At 39.1% G+C, this 16116-nt stretch overlaps 1 protein-coding gene across 1 annotated transcript; it reads left to right on the plus strand.

The window, feature by feature from the left end:
- Positions 1-5271: 5271 nt before the first annotated feature.
- On the plus strand, positions 5272-7100 carry LOC121644391. Its single transcript, XM_041992284.1, has 2 exons — positions 5272-6063; positions 6381-7100. The coding sequence occupies exons 1-2, from the start codon at positions 5272-5274 to the stop codon at positions 6891-6893; spliced, it is 1305 nt and encodes a 434-aa protein (XP_041848218.1). The 3' UTR covers positions 6894-7100.
- Positions 7101-16116: the final 9016 nt, after the last annotated feature.

A 16116-nucleotide genomic window follows, 5' to 3' on the forward strand; every position in this document is an offset into this window, starting at 1 on the left:
AAAAACACAGTTTTTTTCAATTATCACGCAGTTGCTCTCATAAATACTAGAGATCCTGTATACTTTGAACATAAATGTAAAATCACTGACCACTCAGTGGCCAAGTGGATGAACCTCAACTCTGTGTGGACATGCACTTAATTTTGAAGAAGCCCTACTGAACTTTGGATGGTTTTCTCAGTGACACGCCCCCTAATGATGGTTTATTCTGCACCAGTTTTGCATCCTTCTTGTACTCTCAGCTTTCTCCAGTCAGTAAAAGTCAATCCAATGTTGACTCTTGTCTTTCCTCTTGCTCTGTCTCTTTCTCTCTTTCTTTTCCTCTCAATCAATATATGTCATATAGTTCATTTTACAGAGTAGGAAGACCCTTCTGACTCTTCTGAAGACAGAGGGCTTGTAGCTAAACCTGCGACTGTAAAGCTGAACAACTGTTGCTATAATTTTAACTATTAGGATTCAGTAGTTTCCTTGCATTTTTGGTGCTGTTTTGAAGCTGTCTTACACATTAGAAACTACTTGGGTGGATTTAGGAAAACATCACGGCTTGTTTTTAAACAGACAATGCCTGAACAGCTCTCATCAAAATATCCTCGTCCTGGATTTCAGGCTGTCGAGTCCTGCCTCTTCAGCTAAACACTAAAAACATAAAGAACATATGAAACAGAGTTCCTACTGAAACACATGACTTTGAAAGAAACAAATGATTAGATACAGAATAAGTTTTCATCAGTATGAATACAAAACCTGTTTTGTTTCTTCCATTTTTCCATGACACTATGATTCACAAACATAAAAAACTGTTGGAATTGGATTACAAAAGACTAGAAAAAAAAACGTACATTTATTTTTCTAAATTTGTTCAATGTCAACAGCTCAGTAACATATTGGGCTGAAAGATGGGCATCTCGAGGACGCTGGGTCTAATAGTTAAAGATGGGAAGCCGTTCACCACTTTGTGACAGACCGTGAGGGCAGATGTTCAAGAGTTAATAATGCTTCGTAGTGCAGATCTGCCAAGGATCTAGGGATGTCATCATCTACATTGCACAGCATAATTAAATGATTCAGAAAATTCAGGAATAAAAAAAAAAACAGCACTGAATGTTTGTGATGTTCGGGCCCTCCGGCAGCACTAAATTAACAAGTCATGACTATAGTGGAAATCACTGCATGGGTTCATGAGCATTTCTGTAAACTAACACTGTTCATTATTGCAAATCAGAATCCTACCATGAATAAAGATGTAAGCAAGAGCCATTTATGATGGACTGATGTGAAGCGGAAAACTGTCCTGTGGGCTAAAAGCTTCAAATTATTTTAGGAAATAATAAATGCTGTGTCCTATTGGCTAAAGAGGAGAGAGAGAATCTGACTCTGTGCTGTTTACATGCCAGCATCTGAGATGTATGAGGATACTTTAGTGCACATAGTGTGGACAAGTACATTTTCAACTACAGTAACTAATGCTGGGCCATATACAGGTTTTGGAAGAACATATGCTGCCAATGCATTTCCCAGATAAGAAAGAGCTTGCTTATTTAAAAAAAACAATGCTATACCCTATTTGACAAAACAACACATAACAACAGCATGGCTTTGAAATAAAGGTCTGATTACTAGACTGGCACTAGTACAGCTCAGCCCTGTCACCAGCAAAACATGGTAATTTATCAAAATAAAAATATAACACAAATTAAGTTGAGTGACTGAAAATCCTATTTAAATAAATAAAGACCAAGATGGAGAAAGGAACACGATTAATTGTTATACAAACGATGAATCAAAATGGTTTTGCTATTATCATTTCTTGTTTTTTAGGCAATGAAATTCCAACCAATCTTCTCCATGTCATGGTAACATAAATGAGAAAAAGGGAACATTATATGCTCCTACCCTATGAATACATGCAGATGGGAAGGAGGAGAGTTGCACAAAGAGTCTGATGGATAGTGAAAGAATGAAAATGAGACTGAAAAGAGTAAGGATCATGCTGATTGGCTTGGAGACAAGAGGATGAAATGATCACTGGATGATCATCAGAATTAAGATTAAGATTAGCTTGACAGCGTGGGAGACTGAAATGAAGACAAGAGGGTGCAGAAAAGACCAATGCATCTTAGACTAAGTCCAGCTGAGATTAGGGATGTCACAATTTTCTTGGTACGAATATTGTCGCGATTTTAGGATTATCACATTTTTTAAGCGTAGATCAACTTCCCAGCACTATAATGTTTAAAATCACCAGAACACTAATAAATCTTGTTGAAACAAATGAAGCACTGAAAATATGAAAACAAGGAAAAATATGACTAAAGTCGACTAATTAATTACAAGACCAAAAACAGATATCAAAATACTTTACTGAATGGAAAACTTCTGAAAGTAGAAAACAGAATCTTGTACTTGTTGCCAATGCAGCCAATAACCCTTTTCATGTGAATTCTCAGGTGTGCCACCTCGTGTTTGCTCAACATCCCGTGCACCTAGCTGGCATTTCCCCTTTGTTAATGCAGCTATCATTACTTTTGCACACAGAACACTTACTCTCCTAACATATCAGATTGATCCCACAGTTTTGTGTGTTGGTGACATATGAGTGCACTTTCTATCAAAGGGAAGCTAATGCTAGCAACACAAATCGCTAACATCACGTCATGCTGTATTTTGCGCATACAAACATCATAGTAAAATGCTCACTGATGCTTCTTCATTATTGCAAATCTAAATCATCATTTATGCAAACCACATTGTCCATCTTGTCAGAGGGCATTTATACTGAATTTTCCACTGAGACCTCAGAATTCCTGGCTTAAAAATTCCCATTTGGGGTGTACCATATGGTAGAATCCTTATGATGAGATTTGTCATACTTCCTTGGAGAACTTGTGGGCATTTGACCTAAAATGTCTGTTTTTAATATTACCATTTTCCCTGTAATTAAGAGCACCATTATTTAGAACACCATGCCTTCAACACAACATCTTCTTACAGTCTCAGCAAAACCTTATGTTGCAAAATCTCTGTCTCTTAGATCTAACTATTCAAACTCCAAGTTCTCAATTAATAATGATCCCATAAAGCATTATTTAAAGGCATTCCACGCTTCCCACAAGAAACCCAATTCAATGTGCGTTGACAACAACGAAGAGAGAGGACTTTGACAAACCAGATCAAAGGAAACTGCATCTGCGCTCTCTCAGACATGCCCACTCATGAGCTGTCATGCAGGAGAAGGTCTCAAGTGGCTCATTTCAGTAAGTTCTCATGCTGGGCAGAGAGCTGAAGATCCCAGGGATCTGAGGGAAAATTTTTGTCCTTTAGTAGATAGATTACTTTGGTGAACACAATGTCTTTGCAGCTTTCTCTCATTAGCTCTGTCATACCCTGCATGAACAATCAAGGCCGGCCTGCTGAAATATTGATTAGTACTATGCTGGACGAATAGTTATTTTGTTGTGTATTTGTGTGCATTTAGATGCATGTAGTGTATTTGTTGAATACAACTATTTGTCCACTATGGGTGTTTACTCCCCAGGGAAACAATGCCTTCCCTTTAAAGTCTTGCTGGCACACGTAGAGGGGGACGCACTCATCGCATAATGCTGAGGTTATATGCGCATGCATTGCACCCGGCCTACAGTGTGTGTTTGTGTGCATGTGTGATAAGAGCCTGCAACTTAACATGTGCGTGTGCATGGTGTCCCATCTTATTTTGCTCTGTTTTATATGAGGCATGTGCTGTGACGTTCAAAGAGAATTGAATAGTATTGTTTATGGAGGGTGAATTCATAAACAGGAGAGCTTTAATGTTCAGTGTGGAGCAGCACCGCTGAGTTCAGCACCAGCTGGACTTGTGTTACCTGCACGATCCTCTTTAGTCACATTAATATAGCTCTGTGCCATGCTCTAAATAGCACTGCAGGGACTTGAAACAGCAAGAAAAGGTAGTGGAATGGAGAGAGAAACAAGAGAGGTAAGATGCAGAGGAGTGGGAGAAGAGATAAGCGAGAGGAATTACAAAGTGAGCATGAGTGGGTGTTCTGTCACCTATCAAATAAGCAACTTTAAGAAACCTCTTCACTTTGGCACTGTGTGCACTGTCTTATGTGACTCATGGAGTCTATAAAGTAGGTTAGTGGGTTATTGCTTAAAGTAAAAAGAAAGGCTAATAAGCCTCAAAATGTGTTTATTCATGAAGTGAATAATGCTGCAGTAACGTTTGTCTAATATAATGAAACACACCATGAAGATAAAATGGTATGAGACAACACTGTGGAAAAAAAGTGTTTTGTAGACTGCAGATAAAATCTTTGATAGAAGTCAGTATAAAAGCAGTGTTCAGCTAAATGCTGAACTTAAGGCTTCAGAAAAACAATGCATGAATGTCACAAACAATCAGTGTTGGGACTAACGCGTTATTTAGTAACGCGTTACAGTAACTACGTTAATTTTACAGTAACTTGCGCTGTAACTAATTAGTTTGTAAAAAGCAGGAACGCGTTACTCGTTATTGTGATTTAAAAAGACTCGTTATTCGCTACTTAAGGATGAGAGAGAGAGAGAGAGAGAGAGAGAGAGAGAGAGAGCATGTGACCGCCAGTCGACATCCAGGTGAATGAAAACAAGAAAACAACCATGGCAGCAGGTGAACACAGCCCAGGCGTGGGCTTTCTATCATGGAAATATGCGCATTATTTTTCTTTTGTGTCAGCAAAAGACAACATGAATATTTTGGTGACCTGTAATCTTTGTGGAGGTTCAAAAACTCTATCCACGTCGAAGACTAGCAATTCCAACCTTCAGAAACATCTTCAGAAACAGCATTCATCTACTAAGCTAATTGAAAAACACCCTGGTGATGCTGCTGTTGGCGTTAGCTCCACTGACGCTGAAGGACGGTCGACTCCAGCTAAACAACGAAAGCTCGACAATTTCACAAAGCCTGTTTCACAGTCCATCACCCAGACACAACTAAACAGATTGATTGCCAGGTATGTTGTCGAAGACATGCAACCTATCTCAACGGTCGAGTCCCCTGCTTTCAGAGAGCTAGTTAGCAAAATCCCGTTGCGAGGGAGAGACGGTGCTACGCCAGCCCCATGCAGAAAGACGTTTTCCCGTTATCTGGACCAAGAATACGCCAACATGGAGTTAGAGCTCAAAAAGCAATTTGGTCAGCTGGAACATGTCTCCACAACAGCAGACATTTGGACTGCGCATAATAAAAGTTTTCTTGGTGTAACCGCACACTGGATAAATCCCCAGAACATGAAGCGTGGGAAAGCAGGCCTGGCATGCAGACGATTTAAGGGTCGACATACGCATGACAGTATTGCAAGTGAGCTGGACAACATTAACTCATCCTATGGCCTATCCTTCAAAATCACAGCAACTGTAACGGACAACGGTTCCAATTTTGTTAAGGCCTTCCAGGTGTACCAGGCGACACCTGATTCAGACGACTCGGAAGAAGGGGAGGATGACTCGACTTTTGTTTCCGTTGGGGATGTGTTGCAGAGCAGTGCTGATAATGTTGATGACGCGATTTCTTTACCTCCGCATCAGAGATGTGCTTCACACACTTTAAACCTCATCTCTTGCACTGATGTGGATAAGTGGCTTTTTTCAAAACCTGAAACGAAAGCTATCTACAGAAGTGCCACCACAAAATGTGCAGGGTTGTGGAACAAGGCCAGTCGCTCCACAGTGGCTGCTGAGATTGTGGACGACATCATTGCAAAGAAGCTACTCGTACCTTGCACAACCAGGTGGAACTCGTACTACGATGCTCTGGAGAGAATTTCAAAGATACCATTGGTGGACCTGAACACCCTCTCTTCCACACTACAGTTGAAATGTTTCAACGAAAGGGAACATCAGTGTATCAGAGAGTACTGTGCTGTCATGAATCCACTTAGTGTTGCACTGGACATTCTTCAGGGAGAAGAGAATTGTTTTTATGGAACTCTTCTACCTACACTGGAATCACTGATGACCAAGACTCTGGAAGTAAAAAATGGTCTGCAAATCCTTGTTGGGCTACCAGATGCAGTTATCCAGGTAAGACATGGTATTTTCTTTTGTGTTTATTTTTAATGAAATTAATAACTCAATTGCATTTTTATTCATATTATGCTGTTGGTCTTCTGAATGTGTACAGGCTATTTGCGGTTGATCTGTAACACATGAGTGTATGCTGTTACCATTTGAGATATGCTCAAATAATAAATAAAATAAATGCAACATATAGACTAGGTCCACACATTATTTACAAATCAAAATACATTGTATACATTTACAACATGCTTATTGACTTTGTTCTTGAATCAATGCCTATGTCATGCAATAATTTTGAACTCTTACTGATGTCATTATAGGCAGTCAAAACAAGGTTTGCACCTGTCCTTGAATGTGAAGATGCTTTCCTGGCTGCTGTAACACTACCAAAATTCAAGGTGCGGTGGTTGCATGGTCAGGACCGGAAGGACGCTGCAAAGGCAAGTCTGCTGGCAGAATGTCGAAAACTTCTCCCTGAGCAAGAGCAGCTAAAACCAGGTACAAGCACCACCAACACAACACAGCGCCCAGGTTTTAGCAAAGAGGATGAGTTCTTCTCTTTTATGGAGAATGAGGAGGACACCTATGCGACTGCTGAAGCTGAGGTAGCAGAGTACCTTAAATCAGCAGCAACAGGGATAGACATTCTGAATCAATTTCCAATGATAAAGAAACTCTCTCTTAAACTTAATGCAGCCACTCCCTCCAGTGCCCCAGTAGAAAGGCTCTTTAGCCTGGGAAACCTGATTCTCTCTCCAAAGAGGAACAGGTTGTCAGATCAGAAGTTTGAGAAGCTTCTCCTCTTGAGGTACAATCATTGGTTTGACAACTAGCAATGTTGATTAGCACTGATATGATGTGCTGCTGGGATGCATGCTCCACAGGATGCTCCACAATGTCAAGCAGGTTAATATTTCGAAGTGAAATTTCCAAATGTATGACTTAAGTTAGTAAACCACTTTATCCACTGTTATTAATTTCATCCGTTGTTTTATTTCTCATCCTCAGACTGGAGGAAATATATATATTTTTTAACATTAACTGTTTGTTAGGCAGATTTTTTTTAATTATTGATTTTGTTTCTATTTGGTGGAGTCAAGTTTTTGAGCTTTTTTGAGTCAAGTCACTGTGTTAATGCTGAAAAATCGACGGAATCAGTTTTGTATTATTATTGATTCTTACATTTGCTAAATGGTGTCAGGTGCAGTTTAATGCTAGCACTGCTTTAAGTTTGTTTTATACTTGTCTAAATGGCTAAAATAAATATATCAATCAAATGTTTCAACATACTGTATATTGTGTTGTGTTGATCCACTGCTTCATCATAATACTATTGGGTACAATCAAGTTTTTTTTAAATCAAGCAATGTGCCACATCAACTCCAAAATAATGTGTGTGCATTTGTACAAGGTGGGGAACAATAGAAAAGTATCAAAATAGAAGGATAAAATAAATGAGAGGAAAAGAGACATTATCATGTTTGATTTATTATTACACTGCTCTACTGCAGTTGTACATGTATATCACTAGATGGCGCACTGCACTTGTAGTAGGATGGAAAAAAGTTACTTTCTCTAGTAACTAGTTACTTTGAAAGTAATGAGTAACCAAAGTAACTAAGTTACTGTTGGAAGGAGTAACTAGTAACTGTAACTAAGTTACTAATTTAAAGTAACTTGCCCAACACTGCAAACAATCAATATGTTTTTCATCCCTAAAACATCAAGTGCTATTTTTTCTGAGCACGTAACTCTGAGACATGGGCATGGTTTCCTTTGGTGTTGCTCCTCTAGCACAGTAGCAGTAGTAATATTTAATACCCAGAGAGAGCGTGTGTCTTATGAACAAACAACAAATACTGCTGGTCTTCATTCATGTGACTTTTGCAGACTTGTATACTTCTGGTGAGCAAAGCAGTGGTCAAGCGAACCAAAATGGTGAATGTTGGGCAGGAAGTTCCAAGACGTTTTCTGAATATTTTCACAGTTTAGGATTGAGTTCACTAGATACCTTAAAATTGTAGAAATAAATACTTTTTTATATATATTATCCAAAAAAGACTTAAGTTTCTAATTTAAGTAATGCCCATCAGTTCAGATTCCTGACATCTTGAACTATCTGGTGCTTAAATTGCACTTCTAGATGAGTTGAAACAGAAAAGCTTGGAAGTCTCTAACTTTGTCAGGTGGATGAGTGAAAGCAGTTATGATTAAGGCCCTTCATGACAAATGCTGCATTGCTCCTGCTTGAGTAAATACACATTTTTTCATAAAGTTGTGGCTACGTTTGTTTAGTGTACACACATCTTGACCAGCTGTTTTCTTCTATTGGGTCTAGATTCTTCGTAGGAGCTCAGTCTGTTTCATCCTCACCGTAACAACTGGTGAGACGTCCTGGTGAGTGAATTTCAGCTCATGTTAAACTTGGGTCAACTCATGTTGTTGTTGCTTAGCAATTGCAATCTTGACAAGACTTTCATCGCCCAATGAGCATTAATTTACTCACAACATAGCAGAAGCTAACAGAGAAGAGCCCTAATTAGAGTAAAGTGATTTACAAACCTTTTGTGAAGTGAGCACTCTGATATGCTTTTGACTCAGCTCCTGCTGACCTTAATGAAAACTTCACAAGTTGCCTGTCTCACTGTATTTTAGTTAAATCCTTGGCTCTTGCTTTTATATGGCTTTACAAGAAACCTTGAGTTTTCTTGGAGTTGAATGATTGCAACAACAAAAAACAGTACAAGTGTACAGCACTTTCCAGCAGTCAGCAGCACATTCACCACACATACTCGGTTCTACAAAAAGCTAGATTCACCACGACCTCATGTCACGCATGACTAATGAGGCACATGTGATGTCATGTTGGTTTATGCAGCATCACATTGAGATCGTTTCCATAACCATCAAAATCCAATATCTTGAAATAATAGATAATTGTAATTATCTGTCTACATGCACCTCTCAAATATGATATTTGAAAAATCTGTGTCTACATTTACCAGTCCATTATCAGATTTATTTCAGAGTACAGTCATGCGTGGTAACATCATTCCCTGGTATTTTCAAAGCATCCAGTCATTGTTGAACATGGTGGCGCCTACAGTCTTAGCGTTAGCTGCTAATGTGAAAGGTGAAAAGCTGCTAAATAGTCTACAGTTGAATGTTTTACTTTGTTTATTCTCACACTTCCTGCTGTTGCACGCCATCTTGTTTTTCTTTTGTGTTCCATTCACGATGTGACTACATTGCTTCCATCTTTCTAATGGAAAATGTTTAAAAAACGGAAGTGCTGCCACTCTTTACACATGCACAGATGTAAAAAGTTCAAATAAATCAGATAAATAGGTCTGCATACAAGAAGAGTGTATTGGGGAGAAATCTACATTTTAATCTGATATCTCATAATCTGATCATGGCAGTTATATGATAAAGGATATCAGACTATGCTGTCTACATGGCTGCTTGAATGATCTGACAACTCCAGAAATCAGGTCTTCATACTTTTGGTGTGTATGTAAATGAGCTTCCTGACTTTTAGTATATTAACCAAACAAGGTGAATTTTTTAAAATCTAGCCCTAACGATGTATATTTCTCTTTTTTCCCTGACATAATCAAATGTTTCATGGTTAATAAACAATAAACATTAATCCATTCCGAACTAAGGTGTCTTTAAAAACATAAACAACTTTGTTTGAAAACATCCTCTTAAAAACTGCAAGTTTCCTATAAAATGTCAAACTGTCTTGTAAAAATTTTATTTGTCTTTGTTGAAATTGTAAGTATAGGCTGAAGCCATTTGAGACAGGGGTATGGAGATATTTTGGCCTAACAGACGAACGATTTCAGCCAATATTCAGAATGAAATTAGCCTGTCGGCAAACAGAATAACATCCCCCTGAAGGCAGTGGTTGATATTTTTTTTACTTGTAATTTGACTAAGAGTCAAATACAAAATACCAGGGTGGCAGTGATTAAAGTCAAACAATGCTGAATCATCCTCAGTATCAACAATTGTTGATAAAAAAAATAAAAAAAATGGGTGTTTACAAAATCTGCTTTACTTTCTATATCAGATGACCACTTTAGTTGGTATACTCTGGATTCCCTTAAATCTAGACCTTTTTTAAAGGCCTCAATTACATGTACCAATATTTTCCCAGTCTACCCCACTTCCTGCCCCCCTCAATGAAATTTTTCTAGACCCCCTCCTGCTTATGTGCCCCTTTCCAGTCTAACGTGTTGTCCAGCTGAACTCCCGGGTATTTGTATTCCTCCACCACATCCACCTCCTCTCCCAGGATGTAAACAGGACCTTGCTCACTCCTCCTAAAATCCACCATCATTCAAACTGACCATATAAGTCATGATAAATCTGTGGCATTGTTGTGTTTCTTCTATTTATTAACAGGCTGTTTTCATTTACAATGCAATAAATTTTTGTATGGAGTAATTTGAGCTTATTGAAAGATTTTGTGATTAACAAAATACTTTATTTTTTTTATTTATTTAATAATGCTGAATTTATTTTTTCTTGACAATGAAGAATAAATAAATGGCAATATTAATGTTGGCCCAGAATTTCACAGTTGATGCATCCCTTTTTCTAGAGGTTAAACCTTAATGACTGAGTTCTGGAGCTGAGAACAAAAAAAGATTTATTTAGATGATCGAGAGTCTTTGTGAGCTGACGAATGGGCAGATAGTAGATTAGGGGTGTTTCGAGTAGAATCTGAGGCAGCGACATGCCGGTGGGGCCCCTTTAATTGAAATTCAAGCAGCTCAAGTCCAGTAAATCATTTGAAATGGGTCAAAGGTAAGTGTTGACCTGCTGGAGGTTAAATAAAGGGTAGGGTTAACCAAAACTGAAAAATAATCTATATTTCAGAATAATACAAAAAGGGAACAAAAATGAGTGAAGAACTTCAAGCTACTCTGCAGCAGTGGAGGTTGATCAAGACTTGAAAGTAGGTGTTGCCACTTCCATCAAGTGTCCCAACTTTTCTCAAATACTTACAACCTCCCCTGTCTGCATAAAAATAGTGGTGAACACACTATTCCAACTCTACTGATAAGCTATTTCTAAACAGTATTATAGTGCAGAAAGCAGTAAATAATTATGAGGAAAAATGCAATTAACAGTGAGAAGAGACAGATCACCATAACATTTTAAAGTATAGGTCTTTCCTACACAAAAAATGCAAAGTAAATATAGCTGTCAGTCTCCTTCACCCTTCACATCAAAGAACGTTTAGAACTTGGGGAATCTCTTAACAGAAAGTAGTCTGACACAAAGCCACCACAGAATCAGAAGACAAGTTTCTGCTTGTGTTATAGGTGGCTCCCAGTAAGTGTCAATTTCATCTGTAAAGAGAAAACTTTGAGTTTCAGGTTTAACAATTCGAGTTGCATCAAGAATGTTATTGCAAAGATGTGAGAATAAGAAAAAGAGGCTTTCTGGGGTCATGTAAGACCATCAATGGACTACTGAGTCTGGAAGGAGGTGTTATGAACTGATGAATCAAAATGTGTAATCTTCAGTTTATCACAAAGGATTTTTGGACACCATTGAGGAGGTGAAGGAATGGTTCCTCTGTATGACATCAACTGTCATTATGAATGAGGAGATGTGATGGTCTGGGGCTGTTCTGCTGGATCAAGGTTCGGTGACTTGTACAGAATGAGAGGCACCCCAAAGCAAAACGGCTACCACAGCATTCTGCAGCACCATGCTTTATCCTCTGGGTCTGGTCTCCAGACTTGAATCCCATTGAGCTGGTTTAGGATGAACTGGAGCAACAAGTGCCATACATTTATGGGAACTTCTGCACCAGAGTTGGGAAGAATTTTCTAAAGAATATTTGGTTTCCATTGAAGAAAAAAATGCAATGAGTGAGTTCAGCTGTTATATCCGCTAAAGGTTGCTGCTTTGATGAGTCAAAAACATTTTGATTCATAAATGGATTCAATTTTTTTTCACTTCAATTATTTATTTGATTCATGCTTTCATTTTAGAGTACAGTTAGATATGGAACTGCTTGAATTTCAATATGTATTCATGTATCTTGAAATAAATACTTAGGCTTCTGGTGTGACAGGGAGATAAAGTCTGGACTGATACACTTACAAAGCTTACAAAGCAGGCTAATACTGCAAGTTGCCATTCCCCACAGACTCCTGTAAGCCTCAAAGTCCCATTGATTGGTGGACCATCACAGGCACTAACTGTTAAAAACCTGCTTTAGTCTACATCAACTCCATACATCAAAGCAGCTCATCTGCACGCTCAGTTCTGAATGCACATGGCCCACGGAGAGAAAGAGAGAGAGGAAGGACATAACTTCACATGAGTGATATCCAGACGTCTGCCATTCCCTTCCTCCATGCTTCTCTTAACTTATCCACTCCCATCTGTTCATGTAAAGCACAGCACAATCTGGCTCAGCGCAACCATCAGGTGTGCACACACAGAGCCCCGAGCTTTTCATTATGCTCACGCACTAACTTTTAGTTCCTGCCTGTCTTCAGAGGAAGGAAATGAACATTTACACAAAGTTGTATTTATGAAACGTCCTTAGAGCAAACAGAAGCCTCTAATTCTTCTCTTCAGATTCTCCCACTATACTAAGACTGAGACAAGGGCCAAAGTTGGTCTCATGTAACTCCCCCATATATCGTTCCTTTATTCAAGCCTGATGTGTGAATCTTTATGTGCGCTCCTTCTGACCTCCTCTGAGGAAACAGCTTCACACAAAAGCAGATGAAACTGAAAAGCAGTGAAAGGAAGAATGAGAGGGGGAGGTGGGCGGGGTTTGGAAGGGAAAGGGCCGTGCAAGCCTTTAAATCATCATTGGAAACTCATTAGAAAGCTGGCTGGGCCGGGCAGAGACGGCCGCACAGATTGCGCGCTCCCGAGCACAATACTGGTAATGAAGTGGAAGTGAAGAGGGAGTGTCCCCGGACAGATTTCTTTGCTCTAGTTACTCCTCTGGCTCTAAAGTTTCCCCACAATCTGTGTGAGGGGTGTAAAAGGTGCATTCATGAGATGTTAACCGTTTTGTTTGTTGGGAAGGAATTTATTCAAAGTGTTGCAGCTATCAGCGACAGATGGGCTGGAAGGTGATGGATTGGAGCAGAAGTTAACTAAGAAAAAAAGTAAAAGAGAGCGATATGGAGAAAGTAGAAATGTTTAGTGTAACTGGACGTTATCAATCTGGTGGCATTCTGGTGCCAGCCCAGGCCTGCTGCTCCTCTCAGATCAGGCTCATTGCAGTTTACTGCCGGCTGCAGCTTCACATGCCTAATGCGGTCAGAATTTTCCCTTAAAATGTGCATATTTGCAGAGAAATTTTGTGTACACATCTGACATATTAGAGAAAAATTCAAAAATCATTTAAGTTTTTAAATATTGTGTTAGGCTATATTTAATTTAGGCTCTCCATTGGCTAGTAAATCAATAGATTATATATGTTAGGCTATATTATTCATACATTATGTAGTAAATCAGGAAGGTTTTATGGCTGTTTTAAGAGAAGACTATTTAATATACACTCAGTAACATTTAGATTTACCAAAACTCATAACACACATTTCTTGGAAAAGTTTAATGTCAGGATGTTTGCATGGTTTTAACAGCTAAAAGTACACTATGACCACTTCATTAGGATCACCTGTTCAGCTGCTTGTTAACACAAATAAATAATCAAGAAATCACATGGCAGCAGCTGACCACATTTAGTCATGTAGACCTGGTCAAGCTATAGCATCTCTGAACACACAACAGAAGACCACGCCAGGTGCAGCTAAGAACAGGAAACTGAGGCTACAATTGACACAGACTTACCAAAACTGGACAACAGAAGATGGAAAATTTTTGCTGGTCTGATGAGTCGATTTCAGCTCCACATTCAGATTATAAGAATTTGGTGGAAACTAAATGAAGGCATGAATCTATCCTGCCTTGTATCTACGGTTCAGGCTGCCAGTGGCATAATGATGTGGGGAAGATTTTCTTGGCACACTTTGGGTCCTTTAATACCAACGTGTCATCATTTGAACACCTCAGCCTACCTGAGTATTTCTGCTGACCACAGTGTAGCGTCTTCTGATGGCTACTTCCAGCAGGATAATGCACCATGTCACAAAGCTCAGATCATTTCTAGCTGGCTGTTTTTTTTAACTTGACAATGAGTTCTCTGGACTCCAGTGGCCTCCACAGTCACCAGATCTCAGTCCAGTAGAGCAGCTTTGGGATGTTGTGGAACGAGAGATTCTCATCATGGATGTGCAGCAACTGTGTGATGCTGTCATGTCAATATGGAGCAAAATCTCTGGGGAATGTTTCCAACACCTTGTTGAATTTATGATGATATCAAGAATTAAGGCAGTTCTAAAGAAAAAAAGGAAAGAAATGTTTTTCTTAAGATGTGAAAGCGTTGTACCAGTTTACATTGAAAGTGTGAATGGATTTGTTAAGTGAGCCGTTAACCAGTTAAAGTGTTTACTGAAGTTAAAGGTTCTTTCCACAGCTGGTGAAGGTGTTGCCGTCCTTTCTTAAATGCAGTCAGTGTGGTGTGAAAAGGAGAGATGTGTCTGACGTCCAGATTTGTAAATGAATTTACCCGGTCTACAAACTGCTAGAGAGAGAAAGCAAGAGATAGAAAGACAAAAACCCAAGATTAAAACACTAAAATATATTGCAAAACCATGCTACTTCATGTCTTCATATTGCCATGAAAACAGACTAAAATCGACTAAAAGAAAAGGAGGAATAATTATCTCATAGTTATTAGAGATAAACAAGGTTATCTCTAATAAGCTTGAAGTCACTATGTGGCCATTTTCAACTCTCCCAGGTCCCTATTAGATCAACATGTTGTCACTGATTTCAGTCCACTTCTTCTTCACCTCTGTCTTTTTTGTTTCCCTTTCTTAAGAATGACTTCTTGACAGCCACTCTTCATGGAGACCATTTCCAATGAGGCAGTCGATGGATAAACTAAAGGTTTGGACTGATCTCTCAGCTACTGTGTCAGGTCTTTCCTGGATTATTTTTCTGTCTCAATTGGCATTGTTCTCAAATCCTGTTCATGTACTGCAGATATTTTTTTTAAATTAGATTCCCGTGGGAACACCCAAGTTCCCTCGGGTGTTTTAAGGACACTACACTATGCTGAAATATGCCACGTTTTTATAATTATTTCACTTTGTTGGTGCAAAATTAGGATTTTATGCCAGTCAGATTGAGTTATCTTTGTCATTAATCATAAATGCAGCTAATTAAATGGGACAAGTATTTGTTTTTGACACAGGTTGCTTGTAATGTATGTAGAACTGAATGTAAAATTAATTCTATGTAATTTCTCTGTTATTTGTGGAAAGTATTGAAGGTGAAACAGAAATACAACGCACCCTTAACCCATCTGAAGTTGCAAATGACTGGAAAACAACCTTTTATCTTCTTGTGGTCACACAAAAGGAACAAATTAACCTGAAAACCACTTTATCATGTATTCAATTTAGATAAGAATTTAAGAGTAACAGGGGTTGAATGGCCCCATGAGTGAAGTGCCACCTTCATTTTAAAACCTCTATGCAGGAGCAGTGACACAAGTTTCTCAAGTGTTGCCCTCTGGAGCTGATGGGCGCATTCACTCCTAATGATTTTCATCAATAGTGTGAAGGGTGAGGCCATTATCCAGGCGAGCCCTGCGTGGAGTGCGGTTCTCTGCTGGAGAGGCGGTAATTGGATAATTAGTGCTGGAAACCAATTAGAACTCTATGCTTGTGATGGCACGCGAGTTAAGCAAAGGATGGCCGCGTGAGTAAGAAAGAAATGGGGGAGGGTGGGGAAGGGGTCGAGGGGTCAGTACTCTGATCGATTATCTTAGACACCCCCATCTCTCGTTTTCTTTCTCTCTCTTCCCACACTCACATCTCTCTCCTTTCTCACCCTCCCATCTCCCCCCTCCCTCTCTCTCTTTCTCCTGCACTGCTTATCAGCTGGACAAAAGCGACCAAATCGGCTATTTCCATCTGAAAGAGTTAAGCCCCC

Source organism: Melanotaenia boesemani, chromosome 8 (genome assembly GCF_017639745.1).
Source record: "Melanotaenia boesemani isolate fMelBoe1 chromosome 8, fMelBoe1.pri, whole genome shotgun sequence".
Lineage (NCBI taxonomy): Eukaryota > Metazoa > Chordata > Actinopteri > Atheriniformes > Melanotaeniidae > Melanotaenia > Melanotaenia boesemani.

Coding starts and splice junctions, on each gene's coding strand:
- LOC121644391 (XM_041992284.1), top strand. CDS start 5,272: ATGAAGCGTGGGAAAGCAGGCCTGGCATGCAGACGATTTAAGGGTCGA. Junction 6,064..6,380: donor TACCAGATGCAGTTATCCAG/GTAAGACATGGT, acceptor ATGTCATTATAG/GCAGTCAAAACAAGGTTTGC.